At 51.8% G+C, this 26337-nt stretch overlaps 1 protein-coding gene across 1 annotated transcript; it reads right to left on the reverse strand.

Annotated features, from left to right (window-relative positions):
- Positions 1–284: 284 nt before the first annotated feature.
- LBH (LBH regulator of Wnt signaling pathway) lies at positions 285–12470 on the reverse strand. The gene is made up of 3 exons (XM_075413132.1): positions 12283–12470; positions 11575–11677; positions 285–2766 (listed from the first exon to the last, which is right to left on the reverse strand). Exons 1-3 carry the CDS (start codon positions 12306–12308, stop codon positions 2566–2568), a joined length of 330 nt encoding a protein of 109 aa, XP_075269247.1. The 5' UTR covers positions 12309–12470; the 3' UTR covers positions 285–2565.
- Positions 12471–26337: the final 13867 nt, after the last annotated feature.

Raw genomic sequence — 26337 nt, forward strand, 5'->3', positions numbered from 1 at the left:
TGTAGGAAGATGGCAAAGATGCTACCCCTCACTAAGTCAGGCTTACAGTCCCATAGGGCATGCTCTGAAGTCAGCCCCACACATGAAGCACAGGTATCTGCAGGTTCACAGAACAGCCTCAGCTGATGGACATGACTCTCTTCAGATATCTGCATTAGCCCTGCAAGTCAGCACACCTCAGACTGAAACACAATGACTGGCCATTATCTGGAAGGTTGACCATCCAACCCGCTTTGGCAGCAAGAACAAAGTCAGTATGTTTGGAAAGCATTTTCAAACTTTATTTACAACTGTCACAGTGACAAAAATGTAGTTTGAAAAAAATGCTAGCTTCTCCCTGAGGCTCAAAAAAGAATTACAGAAATATAGAATGTATATCATACAACAGGAGGAGTTTTACTGGAGTGCTTTGTTCTTTAGATACGTTCAACAACAAATAGAAATATACACAATACTTCCAAAAAAAGGATGCAGACAGAAATATGCAAGTCTTTAGGGCAGACAGCAGGTCTGAAGTCCAAGGATTGACATCTCATTGCTGCCCACATGGTAGTATTTTTGATATACAGCTTTGACTTGGTGGTACAGACAGTAGAGATCCAAAAGAGTAACACTTAGGAATAAGACAACTGGCTGGTATGCAGGTATACAAGCTCATTCCAGTAAGACAGCAAGACTAGAACAAGTGTTACAGATACAACAGCTGAATCCATCGCTAGAGAAAATGGTATCACCACATCATGACTGTTTGGTGATCAACTGTCCACCAAGACAGGCAGGGAGCATGTATAACCAGGTCTGCGCTGCTGGACCAGAGACCAGTCGCAGTGTAGGAACACTGAGTTTCTCCTGCTTTGTGCTAACTCATCTCCAAACTCCTATTTGTCTGAAACAGTTATGCAGAGCTGATAAATTATTGCCATTATGTTTAAACACAAGCAAGACAAGACTAAAACAATCCTGCCAATATGTTAAAAGCAGTTCCCAACCCCCACCAGCATTAAACTACTCATGAGGTATTAAAAATACAAATACACACATGTCCAAATATATTTTAAAAATGGAACCAGTTATAAGCAAAGGGGGGTGGCATTGGGATTATTATGAAAGTTTGGTTAAGGCCTTGACATTTCTTTTTCTCTCCCATGACCCCAGATTTGGTTTAGGTGGTAACTCTTCTCACCCTATCCCAAGACCCAACTGGCTCCCAAGCTGGTCCCCAAAGCTGCGAGATCATCACTTTCCAGGAAAGCAGTGGGTTACCCTGTCTGGCAGCAGACTGGCGTCCTCCTTGGAGACAGATTACTTCTTAGAGCAGGATATGGTGAAGAGACTTTTCAAGCCAGTCCGCGGTTTGTTAAACACCTATGAATGTTTCACCCATGCTACATGGCAGGAACACATCTTGTCTGAGGACACCCAGGCTAATTCTCTCCCAACAGAGCCCCCCTGTCCTGCAAACCCCCCCTCCCCTCTCCTGCTGGTGATCCACACTAGATCTGGTGTTTCGTCTTCGGATTACCTCCAGGTCTAGCAGTACAACCCACCATGCACACCCCTACCAGCCTGTCCTGCACTGAGGAGGCCCTGCAGTGCAAGGCTGGAGGACATCCCCCACACCAGCCCTCACGAGGCCATTGACCAGCAAGTTGGAAACAGGAAACCCTAACAGCCTCAAGGACAACAAGGTAAGGAGGCCTAATCCCCACCCTCCAGCTTTGGGCACTGTACAAAACGAGACCAACCACAGCAGCCTCAGCAAATAGGAGAGAAAAATCCGAGGTGTTCAAACCTACGTGAGCTCTTGCTGCAGACAGAAGCATCTTTACATCCGATGCACATTACCTCACGCTAACCACCTGCAAGATGAACTAGGGCCTCGCAGTAGAGATGACAAGCAGCAGTCTAACATTATCCTGCAAATACAGCTGTTCAGCACTGAAGAGTCTAAAGGCAAACAGAGGAGGGGAAAACGGCTTTGGGAAAAGTGGCTGGAAAACAGGCTCGACAGCAAGAGCAAGAAACCCAACTACTCCTACGGATGCTCACATTACCCTAGGAGGTGCCAAACTGGGGAGAGCTACAGACCCCTCGCCAGTAGCCATGCTTCGCTACAGACACCCTTCCACCCCCCGACACACAAAATGGAAGCTGTAGGAAAGGCAAATCTGAGAGATGACAGCTCTGTTCTCATGCTTTTAGCTGGAGGCAGCTCCCAGCCAAATGCTGCAGGCTCTGACTTTCCTCCCCCTCCCCGAGCTCCCCCCTCCAGCGGTCCTCGCATGGTCACCCTCTGCCATGTGCTTGGAATTTCACTGCTGCCTCCGCCTCGGAAAAATATAGATAGCAATCTCGAGAACAGCAAACATTTCTCTGCGTTACTTCCTTCCTTCCTCAGGAGGTCTGGTGACACCGAGGGCTTCAGTTCTCGACACAGAGAATACAAAAAAACTAAGATCTTGCAGGTGCAAAATTGAACTTGTCTTTTTCTTTAAAAAGACTTTCAAAAGAAGTGTGGCTCTTCCTTCAGAAGGGTGCAGTCCCTTGCCTTTCCTCAGATGCCATTTATTGCTCCTTGTTGTCCTTCTTTACATCTTCACAGTTTTCTTCCTCTTCTTCCTCTTCCTCCTCCTGCACGAGGAACTCTTCCGGTGGCCATCTCAGCTCACCACTCTCCACATCACCCTCCGTCGGTTCCACCACGATTGAGGGCAGGCGATCCTTCAGCTTGCAGTAACGGTCGAAGTCTGAAGGATCAGGGAAGATCTGAAAGAGCCAAGAAACAGCCTGTGAGAGGTGCTATGTCTAAGCAGTCTTAGTCAAAACCCAACTCTCCAGACACTCAAGTCTACAGGGCATACTAGTTTGGACACAGAGTAAACCACCAAGTGGTGGAAAGATTCTTGAACTCATAAATAAGCTTCTCTAATCTGAGTATTGGAAAGGAGCACTGCCCAAGCAGCTCCCGAAGCACACACTTGTCTGGAGAGCGCTCAAACGGGCATCTGCCCTTTTGGATATTTATCCAAACACCTGGCCCTCACCACCACTGCTTTTGTATTCATGGTCATAAGTTTGCACACTGAGCTATCTTGATCAGAGAATCTGAGATCTCATTTCCTGCTGCTGGTCAAGATACACATGACAACAGGCTTGTGCTCCAGGCTCTGCTGCTAGAAGGAAAAGGAGGTACATGGCAACCCAGCACAAGAGCAGTCCAGACCCTTCCAGCAAGGGCTTGCATCTGGTGTTGCTCCAGGGCCACAGCACCAGACCAAAAGGGAAGTTCAGCTGCATTTTAGAGATAATTTTGGCAGTGTTCTGCATGCTACAGCTACCATAGAGCAGCAGTGAAACTCAGCAGGAAGACATTCACTTTATGGAAGGGTTGGAGGCTGGACCATGTATCTTAGGGCAGGAGGTAACCACAGCATAGCATAGCCAGCAATTACACACCATACTTGTGCAAGTAATATGAGGACCCCCTTATCTCCAGGCTCCCAAGGTGCACAGAGCAGTACCTTACCCCTTACCTCCCATCCACAGGTTGGGTACACAAGCTCATGCACTGCAGCAGCACCAGGGCCCAAATTCCCCAGCAGTGCCATTAGGATGCACGCTTTAATTCTACAAGGAACCGAGGCAAGGACTCAGATAAAGGAAAAACTGCCAGTGCAATGGTAGCAGGAGTTTGCATGACTGAATTGCAGGTAGACCAGAAAAGGCTGCTGTTACTTATAGGGATGCCCAGCTAGGGGAACAGCTTCAAACCCCAGCTCACCCAGAAGAGAACTGCTGGGTGACAAGAACCAGTTGCCGCATCAGATCCCCTGTTTGGTAACCAGAAGATTAAACAAATACCACCTCTTTATTTCACACAATTTCATCAGGGTGCCCGTTTCACATTACAGTTGCATTTAACCCCCCCCAAAGAAGGCAATCACAAAATGCATTTCCCACCCCACCCCCACAGGTTGCAGAAGAGGTGAGGAGTCAAGCACTGTAGCTTTCTTTGACCACCAGCCGCATTCAAGCAAGCCATCTGAGGAGCCTTCCAAGGGAACAGCACTGCCAGCCTCAGACAGGCACACTGCTCACAGGTCCCTCAGTTCAAGAGCAAAATCTCATCTACTTTGTTCTTTGTGGTTCCAGTTACAAAAGCACATTCCCCATCCAGAAGCCCCGAGCACTAACCACAAAGCATGATACTCCTCATGCCAATCATGCAGCTATCCACCACCTTGGGAAGACCTGGCCCAAGCTGTGAAGTGAAGCATCATCCTATCAACTTGTTCTTCAGCCCAGCAACTATGAACCACACCACTGCCTCCTTGTCAATATTCAGTATTCTACTGTTCAGCCACATTTCTCCCTCACATCCAATGCTTTGCAGCAATGAGGTTCCCAACCCGAGAAAGCCATCAGGTTGCTACTTAATGCAAAGTCAGGCAAGATAACTTTGGGAGTGGGTGCTCAGGCAAGCAACTCATTGCGAAGGTAATGCACAACAGGAGAGCTCTTTGCAGACTGTCCTGGGGACAGTGGTGCAGGAGCCCAGCTCCCACCATGGCACCCACCATCCATACGCTTTTCAAGTGCACAGCAGCAAGGTCTTTGAACACAGCCACATTAACATGGACACTGCAGTATGAGCTACTTGCTATTAGTCACTCCTGGCACAAGTGAGACAGTTTCTTGGAGCTTTGTGGCTTCTCCTTGGCCAAACAAAGGCAGTTTCAGACACACGATGCATTACTGGTAGTAGTCAGCGGCTCTTAAGCATCAACTCATTATCTAAATTCAAGATAGGAAAAAAAATACCCTTGACATTACACGGTTTAGAAGGTTGCAATGGAAAAAGAAGTGTGGTTCAAGAGGTTACATAAGCTGATAAGGTCATGAAAATAGCCTCCTGTGCAAGAAAAATAACAGTATAATAATTAAACTAACCTTTGGCTGCTATCATTTTAAGCACATTAGGTCAAATTGGACCAATTTATTTGAAAATAGCCTGCCAGGTTTTTTTTCCAGAAACTAAGTAGTAGTCATTTCCTTATAAACAAATATCCCCAAAACGTGGTGTGCAGCTTTTTATTAAAAAAACCCTAGCACAATCTTATCTCAAACAGCTGCAGGACAGGCTGAGCCCAAGAAGGTCAGGATTTTTTCCACTAAGTCATGCTTTTTAATCGTCGAGGCAGCATGAAGTGAGATGTTGCAACTGTACTTTGAAGGGGTGTGGACAGTCAATGGAAAAAATACACAAAGGCAGATTTCCTCGCATGTGATGAGCGGGGTGGCACAGCAGGCCAAGCACACAGACTGAAGGAAAAAGGATTTCAGATTTAAGACACTGTTTGCACATCTGGGGAAGACAGGCGAAGAAGATACCCCCAAGCAGCCCCCCCAGAATAAGCTGTGTTGCCAAGTTCTTTGTAAAAAGATAAACAAGCACCAGCTTTCTGCTGTCCCACAACAGTAGCGCCATACTGCATTTGTCGGTCCCCTATGCCTAATCTGGTCCCACTCCAGATTTAGACAATGGGAAGAAAAAAACAACTCTGAAACTTGCAGCAGGGTCCCCACAGGGAATACAGCAGCTCAGCTCTGACCTGCAAGCTCTGCAGCCTTTTGCACAGCAGCCAGGGCAGCTTGTCTAGCAGAACCTGCCTACGAGCCCTTCAGCTCACGTTACTCAGCTCGGGCATGGGGGAGGAAGACTCTGCACCTCCCCAACACCCAGAAAGTACAGCAGCAACAGGTTAACTCCTCCCCCTCATTTATCAGAGGGAGCCACCTTGCACACAGCCAAAGCAGATGCCTACTTCAGGCTGATCTGGTCACTTGATGAGGGACAAGAGACAACCACCAACTGGTTGTGAAGGCAATCTAAAATCAAGTTTAGTAGCAATTTAAAGGTATCTTCCTCCCCCTCCCTTGTACGATACAGCACGAGGGGCTGCAACCGTTTTTGCGGAGTCCCCACTTCTGTAGCTGAGACCCAGCTCCTGGCCCATGGAGAGACACAACCAACACCTTCAGAAGCCACAGAGGACACATAATTGCTTATTGCACTACTCAACACAGCTTCTCACCCACAGCAAGGCTGGTTTTGGCAGGCCTCTCCAGATTCTGTTCTGGGAACTGCTCTCCTCACAGGCTGATCCAGGTCACATACAAATCAACCGAACTCCTGCCTTGCAGCTGGACAGGGCAGTGAAAAGCAGAACTTGAAAGCTTGAAATGATTTTAGAAAGATTACGTTTGCCTCTGTTTCGGATGATCTAGTTCTAGTATCCTTGAATGAAGCCTTGGCAACAAGAATGGAAAGTTTTCATTGCCCTGGGGAGGCTCATACCCTCTCTCAGCATTCACAGCAATGGAGAAACACCAAAAGCAGGGGAGATGTCAGACAATTAAGAGAATTGGCTCAGAGCTACCATAATCCAAGTGACACTTGTAAATTTAAAACAACTTCCACATGTGTACTCCATACCAACACCCACAGTTAAAAATGTTTGTCTCGCCTCCCATGAGGCTGAAAACTATTTCAATTATATTACCAGGAGACTAAGGTAAGGAGATCTTTTCAAACTGAGTTCCTGTTTTGGGGAAAAGGCTTTGCTCCATTGTACTACTATACAAGACTTCAGTTTGCAGAGAGGCATACTACTTCAGGTATAGGATACACCCCTGATGTACACATATCACTCATTCTCCCAGCACTAAAAAGCTAAGTTTCGTGCCTCTTCAGCAGTATCAAGTCAATATTCCAAATCCCAAATCAGCCTTTAAGTTCTCAAAATGAAACTTCACTGCCATGGAAAAGCATGGCAAGCTCATTTCAGGAAATATTTAACTAATCTCTCACTGTCCTCTTTGGAAGAATTTTTCAGCTATAAGAAGCAGTGCTAATACATACATTTAGTCATACAGTAGTCATGACTTGAAACCAGCCAAGATCCATCTAGTATGCACACGGCAGCCTGTGACTCAGGTTTATGAATTATGGCAACTCCCCAGTCACGGACAGATTGCCCTATATTGGGGGACAGTGGCTGGGAAACTTCATACATCATGACAATTTTCCAGCGTAACAAGGCAGCAAGTAGGGAGGAAAAACATGAACTGAGATGTTCTGATTAACTGCCATCTTCAGTTTGCATTTCAGTGGAACACTATTTTTGCACAGCATAGCTGCAAACATGATTAGTTTTGGCTCTGTTTATCCCATATCCTGCCTCTGCTTTCATTTAAGGTCCCAGGACCTGGAATACACATTGACTCAGCCTACTGATCTTGTCTAGTAACCGTGCATCAGATGTGCTACGTGAACAAGTTATCCTAAACTCGCTTGCTATCACCACCTTTTCACAGCCCCAGCCTTAAGACCTTCCACAGTAGTGAGCACCAGCTCTAAAACAGCGCTTCCCCTGCACAGAGGCTGCACAGACAAGAAGCACCTTACAGGCAAACAAGACAATGATAGATGAAGCTCAGTTTCCACCCTTTGCTATCAGCCCCTAGGTCACTAACATGCTGGTCCCCCAGTTCAGATGAGGAGATGCAGATGATGCAGCCCAAACCCCTCAGCACCGAGCAGCACAGCTCCCTGAGAAAGTCAGTGCTTCACTGGTGCTGGTGAAGAAGTGTTGGGGGAGTAATTTTGGGTGAATGCAACAAGACAGACAACCCAAAGTTTCACCATAGACACTGGATGGAGCGTTAAGCCTGTTTACCTAGATTCAGTCAGTCTGACATGATTCACAGCTAGTTGTGGCTCCGATTAACCTAGACAGATCCCAGCATGATGCGATCATGACTTAAAGAGCTCAGGCTCCCCATGACAACCAAACCCCAGCTGATGGCATGAGGCAAGCTCAGCCTCCACGTGCCAATCTCCTAAAAGGGAGCCTGAGGTCCCGCAGGACCAGCGAGCCAGCCAGCCGGTCTGCAGCAAAGTAGCACGCTCAACTCAGGACACAGCATTTGCTCAAAATAAACACTTTGGGCATCAAAGTGTTTTCAGTCATGCTCAAACCCTGCTCCACTTCCAAGAAGCAAGGCGCAATTCAGGTCGAGGCACTGTTTTGACAACAGCTCCGTGAAATGATTAATTCGGCCTCGGTTTCAGTAGCATCGTTTCGTGCTGCTGTGAGACGGCATCAGAGGACAAGCTGGCAGAGTGCTGATGAGGCTTTTTGGAGAATGGGTATACCTAGGGGCCGGAAAATAGCAAATGGTACATTAGCTCCGACTGGCAGTGAAACAGGCCCAGCTCGCCAGAGACTGCCAGGCAGGAAGCCCACGAAGCCCTCCATAGGCACATCTGCTTGTAGCAGGGGCATCTCGAGCCATCGGCTGCATTTCAAAGAATTTTTTTTGTTTAGTAAGTCCCATGGGAATTATGGGACATCTATTAAAGATCCAGAAATAGCTTTCCACTGCAGGCACAAGACCCAGCATGACATCATCTCTTCAGCTGCATCTTCTGTTTTGTCTATGCCACCCTGTTCTGAGACTCATGCCCCAATTTCTCCATTCACTCTGCTCAGGCCCTTTAAATCTGTTGGCTGAACTACCTTCAGGGGGCTCAGAGAGCAGCTTTACATCGCAAATACAGTAATAAAACTGCTTGACACAAAGGTTTTGAAAGTAGCATGTTAGCTCACAAGCATTTCACTTATTAACTGGAAATACGCATTTCTATGCTGAGAAAGCACATTTTGCAAGTGAAACTGTACACATTACTAAACCTACACAGGCAGTTCAGTTATCACCGATACAACTTCTGAGGTCTGAGTTGCCACCTCATTGCTTAAAGACCAGTGATGATGATGATGGCCAGCCCACCAAAGGCCAGGAAGCTACACCGAGGGGGTGCACACCTTCAGCTGATGTCTACAGACACTCCCGAGCATGAGCAGAGGCAAGGGGGTGGAGGAGGCAGAAAGAAAAAGTCAACAAGCTAAGTTCCCTGCTCAACCAGAGAGACAGACAGGAGCCATGAAGTTCAGTGAACTCCAGCAGACAGAGGAATCAGACTGCTGAAGTTTATACTCTGTATGAGTTTATTTGCTTCCTCAGTTTACTTCCAAGTAAAGGCAAGAATACTTTGAAAGAGCACTCTTGGTCAGACAAGACTGTCTGCAGCAGATACTGATGGGCTTTACACTTCCAGCAAAGCTGCTGTACCATCTCCTCTGGTCCAGAGAGTCTCATGTCCGCACTTTGTGGCAGCAGCAGCAGCAGCCGCCGCCCCCAGGCTCCCAGTTCGGATCCTGTGGACCAATTCCCAGGCAGTCCCTGCACCACACAGCCCAAAGGGGGACACTTTGAACCTCATTTTCAGGTTATCTGTACAGTAAAACCAATACTGCTACTAGAACAAGAGAAACTTTTGAAAATAAAAGCTTGCCTCCGCCAGTGCTGGCTCCGCTTTCCCCCCCTCCCCCTTCTCATAGCCAGCCAAGGGCTGCTACATCGCGAGTGCCCAACTCTGCAGATGAGTGGAGGAAGATGTTGCAGCTTAGAACAACAAGCCTCAGTGTAGGAGCGGTCATGCTCCATTAGCCCTGTCTGGTTTTAAGTTATTGCACTACAGCCCTCAGACTAGCATACAATTTTCCATGTACCAAACTCTCCATCAGCAAGACGAAGCACTGAAGTCTGAGGTAGAACAAGGAGTTCATGGTGTGATTACATCAGATTTGTCCTTGCTGTTTCAATTTGACTTTTCAGCTCTAAAGGATGCTTTCAACTTACCCTGCTGTACGCTGTGACATTCTCAGCCTAGCAGCCAGAGGCAGAAGGCTTGAGCCTGCTCCCCAATCCTCTTTATACTAACCTGATTTAGAGGCAGACCCCATACACAGCCCACACACTGCTAGTGGAGGATCCTTCAACATCTCAACCCCTTCTGCCATCAGTTTAGCTTGCAACAAAGTGAAATACCAGCAGACATTTCCCACCTTTGCAGGCATTTGAAAAAGTCATCTACGACTAGACCTCTACAGAGGAGATCCAGGATGCATGAGCCCTGCATAGATATGAGTCGTCAGCATTTATGACTCACACACCTTCAGGTTCAGATGATCCACTCAAAACTGAACAGGCCTGTTCACCAGTTGGCCCAAGCAGACTTATCAAGGTCATTAGCACTTGGGGAAAAACCTCACTGAAGCAATCGTTAGAACAAGCAGAGCACCTAGATTCTGCCTCTCACTGGAAAATTTGGATATGTAAATAGAGGCATTTGACCTGACTGGGTTAAGCCTCTTCATATGGTGACCCACAAAGACAACTGAACATCCCACACAGGCTAGACTGCTTCAGGTTTGTAACCAATCATTCTCATTGCTGTACACTCCCTCTACAGGAGGGGAAAGAGAGGCCACATGCTTTCCACTAAGTCAAGCACCGAAGCACAGCACGGCTATTTCCACACGCAGGCAGTAAACCAAACAACTTGTACTATCCAGATCCAGAATTCTGACCAAAAAGCTCAATGCACCCCCTTCTCTTCCCATGGCTTTGGTTCCTGCTAGAAGCCTCAGCCACGGCCCAAACTTCGCTTGATTTCACGCTTCATTGCGCTGTTACTGCCTTGTAGCTCAGTTTTCAGATGTAAATATGCAAGCATACAGCAGCACACCTCATTTGAATGCACGCTTAGAGCAACTGCCTCTGTGCAGGTTGTGTAACATCTGCAAAGGAACCACCCTGCATCAGGATCTGCCAGCAAGAGTGACTCGATGCACAGACCAGATGTAGGTCACGTGCATGCACTCAGCACCTGTGTTAAATCTGATCAACAAGTCTCCTGGAAGAGTACGAAAACACAGATCTAGTAGGCCGAAATGGACAACTCGCCCTTTGATTAACTATAAACTAAGAAATGAAAGGGATATTGAGACTAAAGGATTACGGCTCAGGCCAGTTTCTGAGACTATATCTTCGCCACAGTCATTGATCTAGAGGTTAATAGCTAATTACATTGTTCTCAACTTTCAGAATCAATGCAGCTCGTGTCTTCAGGTACTGGTATCTCCAGCAACGTTTCAAGGCTGGTTTAGGCTGTCCCCGGCCTCACTGAATCTCACTGAGACCGAATCTTACAGAAGACTTAACTCTCTCAAATAGGCCCATCCATCAGGAAAACCAAGAAAAATATAAAAAAAATTCAGTGCCATACAAACACCTCCCTCCCGCTCTAGGCAGATCATTTCTATGCCACATTACAAAGAAGTCCCAGAGCCCCCTCAGCGTGGCGAGTGGGGCAAACCCTTCTCTAACTGACCTCCCCACCTCCCCCGAGCCCCCGTGAATGCCGAATGAGGTGGGCACCGATCGCTTCAGAAACAACCAAGTCCTTTGCCAATTCGGTCTGATACCGAGCGATATTTCAGACAACCAGCTCCGGCCAAGCCAGCATTCCAGCCCATTGACTCGTCCTCACTACAGCAAGACCTGCTATTAGGTCAGGCTATGGAAAGGTACATCAGACCCAGCTTGCAGTCCAGCCCAGGCGATTCCATCGGGGATCCGGGCCCGGGCAGCCAGCAAAGCACTCACCTGGTAGGACAGGCCATCCTTGCGGGGGCTTAGCCCAATCTCATCCATAGCAGGGGTGTTCATCATCACTTCAGTCATTTCAGCTGATCTCAGGTAATCAGGGCTAGAAACAAGACACCGTTCGCATCACCTGAGGCTTCCAGGAGGGACAAGGAAAATTTAAGCAGCACCGGGAAAGAAAAGCAAGGCAGAGCAGGCTGCCGGCAGTCTATTTCTGGTCCCTTCCTGCCCGCCCCCCATCCCCCTTGGAAAGGGGTGGAAAGAGCTCAAGCGCCGGCGCTGCACCCCCTGTCCCCCGGGAGGCTCCGACGGCGGCGGCTTCGCTTTCAGCCTCGCTCCCCCCTCGAAGAGGGAAAGACAAAAAACACGGCGAAAAGTGCAAGCGCTGGGCGGGTTTCCTTTTTTTTTTCCTCCCTTTTTTTTTTCCTTTTTTTCTTTTTCTTTTTTCCCAAGCTGCTGTGCTTTAGCTCCCGCTGACATTTTTTACAACCTCGGGGGCTCCCGCACCCGCGGAGCCCCCGGCGCCCACCCCAGCTCCGCTTTCACAGCCTTAATGGCATTTCCAGCTCGGGAAAGGGAAGCGAATTCCCACCGCCCAAAGCTCGGCTCCTCCGCCGCGGATCACCCCGCCGCCACCAGCCCCCTCGCCCCCCGCCCTCGTAAAGTCATCACACACACACCCCCCCTCCGCGGGCAGCGCCCACTCACCAGGGCAGGGGACACAGCACAGACATGAAGTCGCGGCGGAGGCTGCCCCGCGCCCTCGGGGGTGGCGGGAGGGGAGGGGGGGGACACCCAGGCGCGCGGCGCTGCCCCGCGAGCAGAGCGGCACCGGCGGACGCTGCGGGGCGATGCGATGCGATGCGATGCAGTGCCCGATCCCGCCGGACCCTGCCGCTTCCCGTCTGAGCCCCGCAGCCGCTGCCGCGCCGCCTTAAATGGCTCCCGTGGGCGGGGCCCGACCCGCGTCCCCGCGTCCCCGCCCCCCCCGCTTGACGTCAACATTTTCATGAATGGCTTCGGCGCGTGCTGCTTGCGGGCGGGGGGGGGGGGGGGGGGGCGTGTCCCCACGCTCGCTCCGTCCGGTGGCCGGGAGGCCGTGGCGGGCTCAGGGGCCGGGCCCGGTGTGGTTCGGAGCATCCCCCGGGCCGGGGTCGGGGTCCGGGTCCGGGTCCGGGTCCGGGTCCGGGTCCGGGTCCGGGTCCGGGTCCGTCTGCGGGAGACGACACGGAACAGCCCGGGCACCCCCAAACCCGCCTGAAGCCCCGCCCCTGCCCGCCAGTGGGGGCCTGGGGCACCGCTCTTGGCCACGGGCCGGGCCGGGATCCCCAGGGCTGTGGAGAGGGGGTCGGTGGTGCTGGGGGCTGCCCTCCCCTTTGCTCGCCCAAGGGAGCCGGCACCTTGCCACGTGCTGGCAGGGACATTTTGGCGCGGGGTCTGGGTTTGTTCCACCTGCTGCCAGCCCCCAGCCTGTTCATAAATGCGTACGCACAGAAGTGCGTGTGTTTCCTCAGACCGGATAATTTAATCTTCTTAGATTCATATTATATAATGGGAGCGTATGCGGGTGCTTTACACCAGGCTTCAGCAAGCTGCTGCGTTGTGCCAGATTAAAACGAATCACAAGGAGCTGATCTAGCCCCTGCAGACGCGTGGAAATTTGGGTGGGTGTGGGTGAGCTCGCTGCGAAAGGCTACCAAGCAGCCTTACCAGTAACCTCACCAGTAACCTTCTGCAGCCTTGCACGCAGCCCCATTGCCCCTGCCAAGCCTCCCCACAGCAAGGTTTGGGGCTGGGGAGAGGAGTAAGAAGACGACCAAGCCTGCAAAGCACTGGGGAGAGGTCTCCCCTGCTGCATTTCGCTGGCCTGGCCACCGGGACCCCCTCTCCCTGCTGTGTACCCTGCGATGCACGTGCTCGCGCTTACTGGCTTCACTAATCTCTGCCCTAAAAGAATACAGAGGCTTGACTTTCAAAAGACTTTTTTGAAGCTGAACGGCCTAAGTCAGTGCCCGATGGTACGTGCAGAGACCACTCGGGGAGAAGGAGAGAGGCAGGGTGCTGCTTCAGACGGTGTCAATCCATATTACGAGGTCTCTTAAAATTAACTTTACAGCCCTGCCCCGAGTGCCCTTGTCTCCCACTTGTGTCCAGCTGAAATGTGGGATGCAAGATGGGGCCATAGCTCAGTTCCCTGGGATGTTTCATCAAAAACAAGCCTACTTGTCTCCCTCAGACATACACATGCTTGCTGTGGATTTCCTGGTCTTGTCCGTATAAAATAAAAGCCAATGTAAAACCCACACGTCCCCTCCGAGTCCCCCTTGCACCAGGCACACCGGAGTTTTCTCTCTAAAAGCCCCCCTACACTTGGCAGGCCTTGAGGTACAAGGTTTTCCCCTCCTTGGAAAGCACGTTCCTTTAGATATCTAATTCTCGATACACCCAAGCCCCCGAAGGAGACCTAGGGAGAGGATTGGGTCTTGCCCCTGCCCCCCACCGTCCGTCCACCCTCCGGGGTTCCCACAGCCACTGCTGAGCAAAAGTGTCTTGGATCAACCCTTCAGCCATGTTCCAGTCTGGACGCCCACTGTGCCATCCCAGCTGGCACGGGCAGATCGTTCCGTGGTTCCACCTAGCTAACAGCCTGGCGGGGGGGGGGGGGGGGAGGGAACCCCAACAAAAATCCTCGGGGCACATACATGCTGAGGACGTGGATTACTTCCCAGCGACTTGGTGAGAACATGGTCCCCAGCCTTGGCCAATTCCCGTCGGGGAGGCCCTCGGATCGGTGCTTTCACTGCTCGCTTTGGCTCCAGGCCACCGCGAGATTTATTCGCGTGATTAACTGTGAGCGCGTTAATAGCCCTTTTGAAAGAACAGGCACACCTCCCGCGATTTCCATCAGCCCCCCAGAAGTGTAATGTTTCTTGGGCGAGGCGTGTACCGGGAACGCTGCACCTTCGTCCCTTCCCTCGGGGGAAGTCTTTGTGAAGGAATCCAGGTATCCCAGGGACGGGAAGATGTTTTGTAAGCCTGGGGAGGTGTTCTCCACGCAGGGGAGTTGTCCTGTAGTAGCTGTGCCTCCTTCTTCTTTGCTTGCCCCAGCTGGGTGTGCAAAGCTGGGGCTACAGAGGCGGAGCAGGGGGAGCTGCTGTACCTCATCTGCAGCTCCTACCTTAATAAAGCAAGCTTTCCCTTGTAGATAAGCCTTTATACGAACATCTGGGCTGAAAGTGAGGGAGCCCCACTAACACTTGAGCTGCGGAGCCACAGCCTTAGAAATCCGCACGTCCAAGCGATCAGTTTTCATTACGTCCCAGATCCTGAAAGGCCAAATTCTCAGTCCTCTCAGGGGGCAAAGCAAGAGGAGTTTCCTGCCATCCGTGGCTTCACAGCCATGAAGCCGTGCATGGGATAAGAGAATAAAATTGTATCAGATCAAAGTATTTAACTGAAAATGAGAATGAAACACTGGTCTCCTCCTCTGCTCCAGTGATGGGAGTGAGACGCAAGCACTTCAAAGCGCCATTTTTTTGCTTTTTATTTTCAGCCAGTTCTAGTAAATGGAGCCCAGCCTGCCCCGATTTCCACTTTTTTTGTCATCTCAAGTGCTCACCAGACTCCTGTTCCACTGCTCCGTGTTTTTGCATTCAACACCTGGGACTACCTGGTCACCTGGGGGCAGAAGCAGCAGCACTTGGACTCTCAGCTGGGATAAACTGATTTCCAGGGCGCTGAGCTGATTGAAGCCAGATGAGCCCTCCTGGCTTTGGTTTTTTTCCTTCGGTTAATTTTACAAATCTCTATAATATTTTGTTTTTCGGGACAGTGTAAACCAACAGAAGACAAACAAGTGATAACAGCCGTTCACTCGCACGTTATGAATCGGCGGCAATCAAGCAGGAGTAGCACGCCAGTGAAGAACAGACCCTCAGTATCCCCACAGAAGGCACTTGTGAGTGAGAAAGAAAAGGAGAAAGAAAACTATTGGGAGGTCATTTCCCCAAGTTTTCCCCTAAGCTGCCTGCAATGTAAGAGCTTTCATTGCATTTACCTTCAGCCATGCCAATATAACCACACTGCCCGTCCAGATTCAGGGGCAGCTGAGGGGCGCAGGGGCTATCCGCATGGCAGCCACCGGGCTGAGCGTCCCTGCGGCAGCGCTGGCGTCCCAGACCCTCCGCAGCCCTACATGCTGCCGCCTCCCCTGTGCCGAGGGGGTAAGGAAGGCTGCGCGAGGCGACGTGACCGGTGCAGGGTCACCCCCGAGGTCACCTCCATTCGGGAAAGGAGCTTGCCAGCTCCTCTCCCAGCCAGCGTCGCGAACCCTATGGGGAAAGTTTCCTAGTAAAAAAATAAACTCTTCCCACTCGGAATTTAAAAACAAAACCATGGAAACATTTCTCTCCATCCTTATGTTTTGCAAAAAGTTATTTTAACAAATTTAAATTTGGGGCCTGATTTGACCGGCTGGTGCCCTTTGAAATAGTTGAATTCAGGCCACGGCCGCAACCATGTCGAAGCCAGGGCTCAAGCTTCAGCTTGCCTGACACCTGCGCCAGCACCCGGGACATTAAAACCCCCTCCTCAGCCGAGGGGTCAGTGGTGGTCAGCCTCTCCCCGATTCCTGGTACTTGCAGGCACAGGAGATGTCGCACAGCATGCAGCAGCTTGCTTCTCTCCCCTGCGTTTTTCATGGCCGGGGATGGTACAGACAGGTTGAAACCACTGCCATCTTAGTAGCATCACCAGAGACTGTCCCATACGCCTCTGCCCAGCAAAAGCTTCCTGAGAAGCAGTGACTACTGCTTAGATAAACTCTGGGGTGTCCCTGCATGGCCCTACCTGCACCTGACCCAGCATGAACCCTCTCCTCTCCGTGCTTGTGGCGCAAGGTCTATTTATTTCCTCGGAAAAAAACAGGCTCTCACGGTGTCATTCTTTCCAGCCGCTTTCCACACAGCATCGCATTTCGCGGTGACTTCCAGCTGGTGCTTGAGAAGAAAAAGCCACTCGACACGCACCCGTCCTGCCTGGGTTGCGAGGCAGGTTGGGGAGCGGAGAGGAAGAATGGGGATTGTGTCCCGTGTCAAGAGGCGAGGAGGACGGATAGGGCTGGCAGAGCAGAGGGGTTTGATCTTATGGACTCAGATGGGCTGCTAAGGGGCCAGGAACTGGGTCTACTTTTGCAGCATCACCTCTGGTTTTATCTTACTGTGAGCCCCAGGAAGGAAGGGGCCATGGTGGGAGCTGAGCCCGCAGCCCTGCGGTGGGACTGGCCCAGGGTGGGGGGCTCAGCAGGTTTCCATCCAGCTCTGCAGGGCCAATTCAGCAAAGCCCTTAAGCTTGTCCTGGTAATTAAGTTTGTGCTTAAGGGCTTTACTGAATTGGGGCCTTTGCTGGCGCAATGACAGCTGCTGTAGATACCAGGGGGAGAGCGGAGCGGGCAGCGATGCAGTGGAGGAAAGGACGGAGGATATGGTCAACATCTCTGGCTTGAGAAACATAAAATATGATGACCATGTTTTCTCCATAGTTTTCCTTGCTTTTCTTCTCTGTTGCTAAAAGTAGCGCAGCTCGCTGGTCCTGTGTCCATCTTGGCCAGTGTTTCACCCAACACCTGGTCCTGGCAGTGCCCCAAGTAGCCTACAGGCTTCCCAGGCTTCTGTCCCTCGGGGCTGGTCTCCGTGACGGGGACAAGGGGAAGGCAATGCCCGCAAAGCTCTTCCCTGACTTTCTGTGTGAACGCAGCACAAAAATGATGGAGGATGGGAAGAGGGGCAGAGGAAGGGGGTATAAAAGCAGCCTGTGGCTCACTTTCTGTGCTGTTAAAAAACTAGCGATTGGCTGGGGTTCGTTTTTTCCTGGAGCCAACAGCCAAGAGGCTGAAACAGGACCATCTTTGCTGTTCCCTGGCCCTCTCCCTTGCCCACTGCTCCCACCAGAAGGGCAGAGTTTCACAGCCATTTTGTAATAAGGTAAAGTCCACTGAGCAGCAGAGAATTGGGCTCAAAACCACGGGGCATTAGGGTTTGATGAGAACCTCGCATGGCTTAGATGTCCCACTAGCACCTCCTTCAGGTTCCTGCAAAAGGAAGCATCATCTCCATCCTTCTGCTGAACCCTCACAGGCAATCTGCTCCGAAACAGTGTGGATGAGCAGCAGAGCCTCATGTCCATGGGAGGAGAAGGCATCCTCGCTGGTCTTTTCTGGAGATACACCGAGGACCCAGCGTCCACAAGGAAGCCAGCAGGAGACTGAAGCTCTCAGTGCAGCTCCGGATCATGCCAATACAAAAGGACACATTGAGAACAAAGAGTGTCTGGGTTAATAGTTATATTCTGTCAGGAGAACTGAAATGCATTTTGGCTGGAATCCATCTATGGAAAATATTTTCATTTAAAAGATTGAATCTTTTACTGAATCACTGCATATCACCTTTTTCGTTATGCTAGGATTTTACTTACTAGCAGGTTTATTTTTTTTTAAGCGTGTGTCCCGCTGGTATTTATTCCCCTTTTTTAATCTGTTGGTCAGATGGGTATTTCCCTGAGAAAAGTTAACCCTAGAGGCAACACCAACCCTTCCCACTTTCTGGCAGGTCATTTGCTGGCACCAGGGAGATAGTGGGGGCCTGAGAAACGCAGAGGCGAGTGCCCTGCCCAAGAGGGAGAGGGGCAACATGTAAATCCAAGCATCAGGAAGGCACCAAAACACAGGAGCTGGCTGGGGGAACTTGTTGCTTCTGTAGGATCTCGTCCCTGCTGTCGTACTTGTTTGGCTCTGCTGCCGTAATTAAAGCAATGCGGCTCTCCGCTGTGGCTGCTGCTATAATAGCACAAAGCAGCTTTGACACCAGTAATACTATTTTCGCACGAAAAGAGGACTAACGTTATCAATGTCAGGCACATCTGTCCCAATATAACTGAGCCGATGCTCTAGCTTCAGCTGCCATAATTGCAGGTAAAACATCGCGTCCCCACTGCAAAGCATGGGAGAGGCTGAACGGGTGGGTTCAGGGCAGCCCCCAGGAGTTTCCCCAGCAAGATTAGCTGCACTGAGAAGAGTTGAAAGGACTGAGGAGAGAAAATCAGTATTGAAAGTTTAATGAAGTTAGGAGGATAGTTGGTCAGCCAGCACTGAGCCCCAAGCTCCACTGGTTGTTGGATAAAGGCCTTTTAAAGGCAGACAAGGAAGAGCTACGGCCGCAGCGCAGACAAGGGGCAGAGGACGCCTGATCCAGGCTGTGCTGGGAGGTCTGACTCCTCGCACGCACCCAGCTCCTCCAGGGTCATGATACGTCCAGGCCTGGGGAACTGATCCAGGCACTCAGGAGAGTGGGACTCTGGCCGCACGGGTCATGGCAGTGCTCGTCTCGCCGCTCTCCTGCACGTGCATGAGTGTGCAAGAGCCAGCGTGGTCCCGTGTGGTCAGGAGCCTGTCCCATCCTGCTCTTGATGAAAGGTTCTTACTGGTGCCTATTAAATCAAACCATGATGCTCAGCACCGACCTTAAATCTGACCTAGAAAGACCTACATCTGTCAAGGAGCAAGAAGCAATCCCACAAAATCCTCAGCTTCCTACTTAAGAGCAGAGGCTAGTTATCCATTTGCCTTCTGCCCTGAGCGCTCGCTCAGATGGGGATCGATGCAGTAATTGGGACTCGAGGAATGAATCGCTAAGGTAGCTCAGCTCTGCAGTCCTGTGCCGACCCAGCAGCAGCTCTTCCCTCCCATTCCGAAGGCTGCAACCTGGCCCCAATGAGGACGAGGGTTCCTGCTCCCGGTGAGACATCTCGCTCCCTGCTTCATTACCCACCGCCCAGAATATCGATGTAGCAGGACGGTTCCTCCCTCCCCTCGCCCTCTGGCAGAGGTGCCACTCCTGCCATTCCCATAGAGGCAGAGAAAGGACCCCAGTCCCAGCTCCTCACATCCCATACGGCTGCGGACGCAGGGGTGGGACGCAGTCTTCACTGCGTAACCGCTTCTTCCAGCAAGCTCCCCAGCGAAGGACACTGCGGTTAGTTTTCACGGCTCTGGATACTTCCCATGGCAGGAAGCGGCCTGACGGCTGCTGTCCTCCGGCAGCTGCATCGTCTGGTCAGCCCGCAGGGGAAGCGATGGGCTTTATCTCAGATCTGTCACTACTGTTGAAGAATTGTAATCAGTCAGCGCAGGCATGCTGCAACAGAAGAGCCAAATTCTCTGCTCACCTACCTCTACCGACCTCGGTGCAGTTGCACCAGGGAGAATCCACCCCCTTTGTCCCGCTGCGGGTACCGCTCCCAGCTGCTGAGGGCACCCAGGACGGGTGGTGGCCCCCGCCCCACCCCGTGCCCGATGGTGGGGGCAGCCCCCCTACCTCCCACTGAAACCTGGGCACTGAAACTCCTGCAGAACGCACGTTAGGGGAAAATTGCCTCCAGAGCTGCACCAGCGGCACAAGCTGATGCTTGCCCAGGTCTTCGAGTCACTGTGGACCGCTGGCGGGCATACGAAAGCCGCATCTGCAGCCCTGGTGAGCAAGGAAAGCAGCTGGCTGCCGAGGGCTGGATTCACGGCCCTCCTGCACCTCCTCCTCCTCCTCCTCCTCCTCCTCCTCCTCCTCCTCCTCGTTGCATGCGAGGCCGCCTGCGTTGGCCGGTGTCTGCGGGACACGCTCTCTGCCGGGAACGCGCGGCCCTGCAGCATCTCCACGCCACCACTGCCGTGGGAAGCAGCCGCAGCCTGGTCCCGGGTGGGTGTACACGCCTTGGCGTGCAGGACAGACGAGTCACGCCATACTGCTCGGCGTTTGGCAGCTACGGAGGAAGCCCGTGTGCTGGTTTTGTGGAGGGGACTCCCGTTTAGGAGGCAGATGGTGCCAGAGGGTTTGTGGGTGGGAAGGTGTTGTTCCAAACACAGCCTCAGCCACCACCAGCTTTGTCTTGCAGTTGGGGTGTTTCTGCAATATGGAAAACTGTCACCACGGCTCCCCCCAGAAAAAAGAGCACTCAACAGGCGAGGAAGCAGGTTGCGAGCGCAGCCACAACCGATGCTACGAGAAGTGGCAGTCATCCCACAAGCAGCCTCTCAAAATGCTCCGCGAACCGCACGCATGAGCATAGCCAACACCTCCACCCTACACAGCTACCCTTGCGGGAGGGTTTGCTGATCAGGCCGTGCTAGCTGGGCTCGGTAGCAGTTTGACAGGTGTGGGGAAGGACAAGGATGGCCTTCTCCACTTGAAATCAACGGCTATGTAAGCAGACAGGAGAACTAGCAGCCACACGTGCCAGGGCTGAGCGAGGTAGCTGGAGATGACATCAGGTGGCAAATGTTCCTGGACCTTCAAAGCATCTCAGTTTGTATGGAGGAGGAATCATCCCACTCACCTGGCTGTGGACCACAGGGTCTCACTGTCGCAGGAGATGTGGGGGCCAGACCTGCTCACAGACGAAGCAAACAGATTCACTGGGCTACGCTGGACACAGTCAAAACCTGTAGCTCAGCTGTGGTGCCTGGAAGCAAGGGATTGGATAGGGGCCTGACCAGGAATGGTCTTTCTCATAGCAGTACCAGCTACTGCACCACCACCAAAACCAGCACCTCGCTTGAAACATGGTGTTCCCTGACCTGACCAAAATCAGGCTGGGCTTGCAAGGTGGGATGGGCTGGATGAACACGGAGTCAGGCGCCTATGACCGCATCTGCAAGGAAGCTCCTCTCCCTGATCGGTGCCTGGGTTGACCCAGCCTTAGTAGTGCCTGCGTCTTGAGAGCTATCAGCCTCACCATCCCAGGTGTGCCTGGTGCAGGTCGTTGCGGAGGTAACCCAGCTCTGCGGCAGCGAGTCTTTCTGGAGCTGATGCTCCCAGGCGCCATGAAATGCCCCGCTTCTTGTGAGGAGCCCTTGGACCAGCAGAGAGACCCATCGTTAAGGAGATGGGAAGGAGGATGGTACAGCGACGGGGCTGGCCAAGCCTTGCTGCGGGCTGCTTCGATAGAAAAGCAATCACTCCCGCTCCACCTAAAGGCCTGTGATTTAATCCCGAGGGAACCAACAAGGGGAGATCCAAGATAAACAACATCTGTGCATTCACAAATAGGAAATGGAGTTCCTTTCATGTCCTGAGCCTGTTGATTAACCAGGGTTATTGTTTGGCTTGGCGCTCGCTGCTCGGTGACTTGGAAAGAAGGTAACTAAAAGGGATCGTTTGGTTACACTCCCTAAATTCAAGTTTCTTTAAATAGTGCACAGCTTTGTATTTTTCCTGCAGAAGACTGATGGGAAAAGGTAGCAGAAGAGTGCAGATGGCTATCAGAAAGGAACCTGTGTTTAGTCTGCTTGTGCCAGATGGGAATGGAAAGTTCGCTCCCTTGCCAAGTGTTTAAAAGAGGAAATAGGATGTGATATTCTGCCTCCCACTCCTTTCTCTCCCCTGAAACCAGCTCGCTGCTCTACTTCCATTTGTTGTAAAAAGGAAAAAAAAAAATGCTGCTTGGCCCACGTAAAGCCTTGGAGACGGTTAGAGACACACCTCGTTCCTTTTTAATGTGTTTATTATGTGGAGATGGATGGAACAGTGTATTTTTGTACGCAGCTGTGTCCAGCACTGCGCAGCACCTGTCTGTCAGTCTCTCATATTCATCTGCGTAACAGAAACAAAACTGCAGATTCCCGAGCCACATAGATTCTCTGCTGTCGTCTCCCTGTCTCTGGAAAGGAGGAGGTGAACTTCTACCACCGCTCAAGGTTCATGTCAGACACTTCTGCTGACAAACCTACCTGTGAGATGGACCAAAACTTCTCGCCTGAAGCTCCTGTGATTTCCCCTGGTTAGTCAACCCCGGTCTGCCCTGAGCCGTGGCTGCCTGGGGGACTTGTGGAGCGGTGGAGGCTGAGATCGTGTGGGGCTGAGGCTGGTTTAGGGCATTGTTTCAGGGAGTCCCAGGGGTTAACCCCAACACTGCCCTGTTGTCTTGAGCCCTGTAGCAATCTCAGCCACATAGTGTACATCAGTAAACTCTCAGGTTAATCTCCGAGATACCTCATCAACGTGGATGACGTGGATGACGTGGATCACAAAATCAAAAAGCAGCTTTGGGCAGAAGCGAACCTGGTCCAAGGTCTCCTGTCCAGCCCCTGCTTGGAGCCAGGCTGACCTGCGAAGCTGGAGAAGGTTGCTGAGGTCTGGTCCAGCTAAGCTATGAGCACTTCCCAGAGCAGAGACACCACCGCCTCCCCAGGCACCCATTCCAGGGCCTTACCATCCCCGCCATGAACATTTTTCTTTCTCTCCAACTAGAACTTCCCTCACTGCAACTTGCACCTGTTGCCTCTTGCTATGTGCCTCCAAGAAGAGTCTGGCTCCACCTGCTCAGCAAACCCTGTAGGTGGTGGATGATAGTATTTAGATCCCCACATTGCTTCTTCCTCTCCAGATGGGACCAACCCACCTCCAAGCAACTTAAAACAATGTCCTAATTGCAATAATACCCACCCAGCTGGTCTCAAGCATGGGCATTTCAGCAGTGTCCTACAGCTGTAACTTCTGTAGGCCGGCTTTAATCACTTATTTTCCCAGACAATTAAAGAACGTTTGTATGTGTCCTGGTTTCGGCTGGGACAGAGTTAGTTTTCCTCCCAGTAGCTGCTGTGGCTTGGATTTAGTACCAGAAGAATGTTGATAACACTGATGTTTTTAGTTGTTGCTATGAAATCAAGGTCTTTTTCCAGTTTCTCATATTTTGCTGATGAGCAGGGGTGCAGGAGCTGGGAGGGAGCACAGCCAGGCAGAGAGCCCAAGCTGGCCAGTGGAAATATTCCATGCCATGGACATCACGCTCAGTTTAGGAATGGGGGTTGGCTGGGGGGCAGGGAGTTTTCCGCTCTACTTGTTTTCCGTGAGTTCAAATCCTTTCTTGTCCAGGAGTGTGAACTTTTCTGGGAGTTCACTCTTTTTCAGGACCTTTGCAAATTTTGCAAAGGTTGTGAGTTTTTGATCACTGCTCGGGGACTGACTGCGAATTGGCCATCAAGTGGTGACAAAATTGTGCTGTGTATAGTTTGTTTTACATACTCATGATTATCATTACTATTATCAGTAGTAGTAGTAGCATTTACTTTGTTGCCTTATTAAACTGTCTTTATCTCAACCCGCGAGTTTCCCCTTTTGTCCGTCTCTCCTCCCCATGCCGCTGATGGGGAAGGGGAGGGGTGAGCGGCTGTCTGGTGCTTAGGTGCCAGCTGCTGGGTTAAACTGCGACAGTACGAAACCTTTCTGTAGAGGCAAACGGCCTCGTGCTCCAGCCCCTCCCTGTGCACACCCAGCAAGGAAGCTGTGGCCGAGCGCAGCAGCAGCGTGTGTAACAGCGGAGGCATCAGGAGAACAGCAAGCATGACTTTTATCACATCTTCCCGCACAGTCCCCAGCCCACCCCGCAAACACGCCTGCCCCGTTCGCAGAGCCACGGGGTGCCAGGTCTGGTGTGGTTGTTATTCCTGCCTTGTTCTCACGGGGAAAGCAAGGAGAAGGCCTCCCTCTCGCCCTGGAGAGAGGTGCTGTTCCTTGTCTTGCCAGGGAACAGGCTGCCCTGCCTCTGCTCTGGGAGGACTCGAAGCTCCCCTGTGCAGGGTGCAAGGGAGGGGACAGAAATAAGCCCGCCCAGGACACGTGTGACGACCTGCCTCAGACAGGCAGGGAATTCAGGTGGAGACTGGTGAGACCAGTTTAGCAGAGACAGGATCCCAGCAGAGGAGGGGAGAAGGAAAGGCAGGAACAGGGAGAGATGAAGGAAAGCTGGCTGGGTGGCTCTGACCTGACTGGCAAGAAATGCAAGCTGTGATGTCAGGACAGGGCTGGGTTCGCATGGGGACAGTTGTGGGGGAGACACTGTGAGGAATGGCCAGGCAAAGGCCAGCCTGACCCCCTGCGAGTGCCTGCCTTCAGCAAAGGCAGGGCACAGGGAGGCAGGAGGCAAGCTGTACCCCCAGTCTGCCAAGGAGCCAGCGAGGTTCCCATTCCTTCTCCTCTTCCTTGCCCGTAAGAGGCAGGGAGCAGTGCTGAACTGCAACCCGAGCGGTGCGGAGCCCTGCTGCTGTGCAGGAGCCAGCTTTTCTAAGCAAGGCTCCCCAGGTCATGGCCACCTTGAAGCTGCTGGATCACAGAATGATAGAATGATTAGCGTTGGAAGGGACCTTTAGAGGTTGTCTAGCCCAAGCCCTCCACAGTGAGCAGGGGCATCTTTAACTAGATCAGGTTGCTCAGAGCCCCATCCAACCTGACCTCGAATGTTAAGGTTAAGGATAAGGTTGAAGGTTAATGACCTTGGATGGTCACATCCCCTCGACAACCAGCAGCGTCTCGCTCCCCAGCTGCACGCCTTGCTGTCAGGTATGGAAAGGTAAAATGTTCCTGGTTGCGCTGGGCTCCTGAAAGGTAAAGTCCTGGTTAAGGAGAGCTCGCGACAAGCAATTTGACAAGCCGTTAGAAACACAGAGAGCAGCGGCAGCTGAGCGGGCTGCATCAAGGCACAAGTGGGGAGCCAAGCGGGGCTGCTGCTGGCTGCACTGATGCAGGGAGGGATTTAGCCCTAAGAGTCTTAGTGACGCATCTTGGGAGACTTAGGCTGAGCCCGGCTTGCAGAGACGTGACCTGTGCTGCATCTCCCGTGGTCACCTGCCAGTCGGCATTATGCGAGCTGTCACCTGCTCCCGGACCAAACACGTGAGCACGGTGGCACGGGGGCTTGGGTGACAAGGAGGGGGGAACCAGCCCAACCCCCTACTGGGTCCAGCCTTGCAGCTGCACCGAGGCTGCTGAGACAGGACATGGGACGAGTCCCGAAGGACGAAATCCACTGCTTACAGCTGGCAGGGAACCAGCGGGCAGTTTGCTGTTGCTTTAACTGGGAAGAGGATTTAGCGCAGGGACCCCTCATCTCTCAGTCATCAACAGGAGGGTCCTTCCCCCTGCCCTGGGGCAGTCAGCATTTAGGGTGGGGGAGAGCCAGGCTGAGCATTGGCTCCTTTTTGGCCCATATTCAGAAGAACTACAATATAAGCCACTGCAAACAAAGCAGCAAAGACCAAGGCAGGATTTAATGACATGTTGTTAATGATAATCCCATCCATAGGTGTATTTTTATAGCTGGGGAAAAAGAAAAGGAAAGTAAATGAATTACTTTGACTTGCAAAAAAAGGCAGCCCCAGGGCCAGCAACAGCATTCGGAGCAAGGAGCACCCACAGAGAGCACCCAGGTAGTTTTCGCCGTCTGGGTTTGCACACACGGAGCCTGTGCACCCCAAGAACCGACCTGACTTCGGTGACCATGTTCAGCTGAGATGAAAGTTGAAATAAGGCCGACTGTAATCCCCAAGAAACCAGGCCACTCTCAGGACTCGGGACAATCAGGTCCCATTAAAAAGCATCTGCCAGGCTGATGTCCCGAGGGTTTCATTATCTTTCTTAGCTAGAAGTCATCGGCGAGGACTGATCTCCTGTGGACTTTGGAAGGAGATCAAAAGTTGCTGCATGGCAGCGTCGGCACAGGGCAGTTTCAGGTGCAGCAATGTTCGTTTTCCAGATTTCCTGGCTCCCAGAGACAACAGGCCGGTGCCTTTGGCAGGTAGTATACTCACCTTCGTCACTGAATGACATGGAAACGTAGGAAGAGAGATCTGACAGTCTTGGAAGTGAAGAGTGAAGTGCTTGAAGTACTCGTTACAGCACAGGGCACAGCTAATAAGCAGCAAAAAGGACACCATGAAAATGC

The sequence above is a fragment of the Opisthocomus hoazin genome, chromosome 2 (assembly GCF_030867145.1).
Source record: "Opisthocomus hoazin isolate bOpiHoa1 chromosome 2, bOpiHoa1.hap1, whole genome shotgun sequence".
NCBI classification, from domain to species: domain Eukaryota; kingdom Metazoa; phylum Chordata; class Aves; order Opisthocomiformes; family Opisthocomidae; genus Opisthocomus; species Opisthocomus hoazin.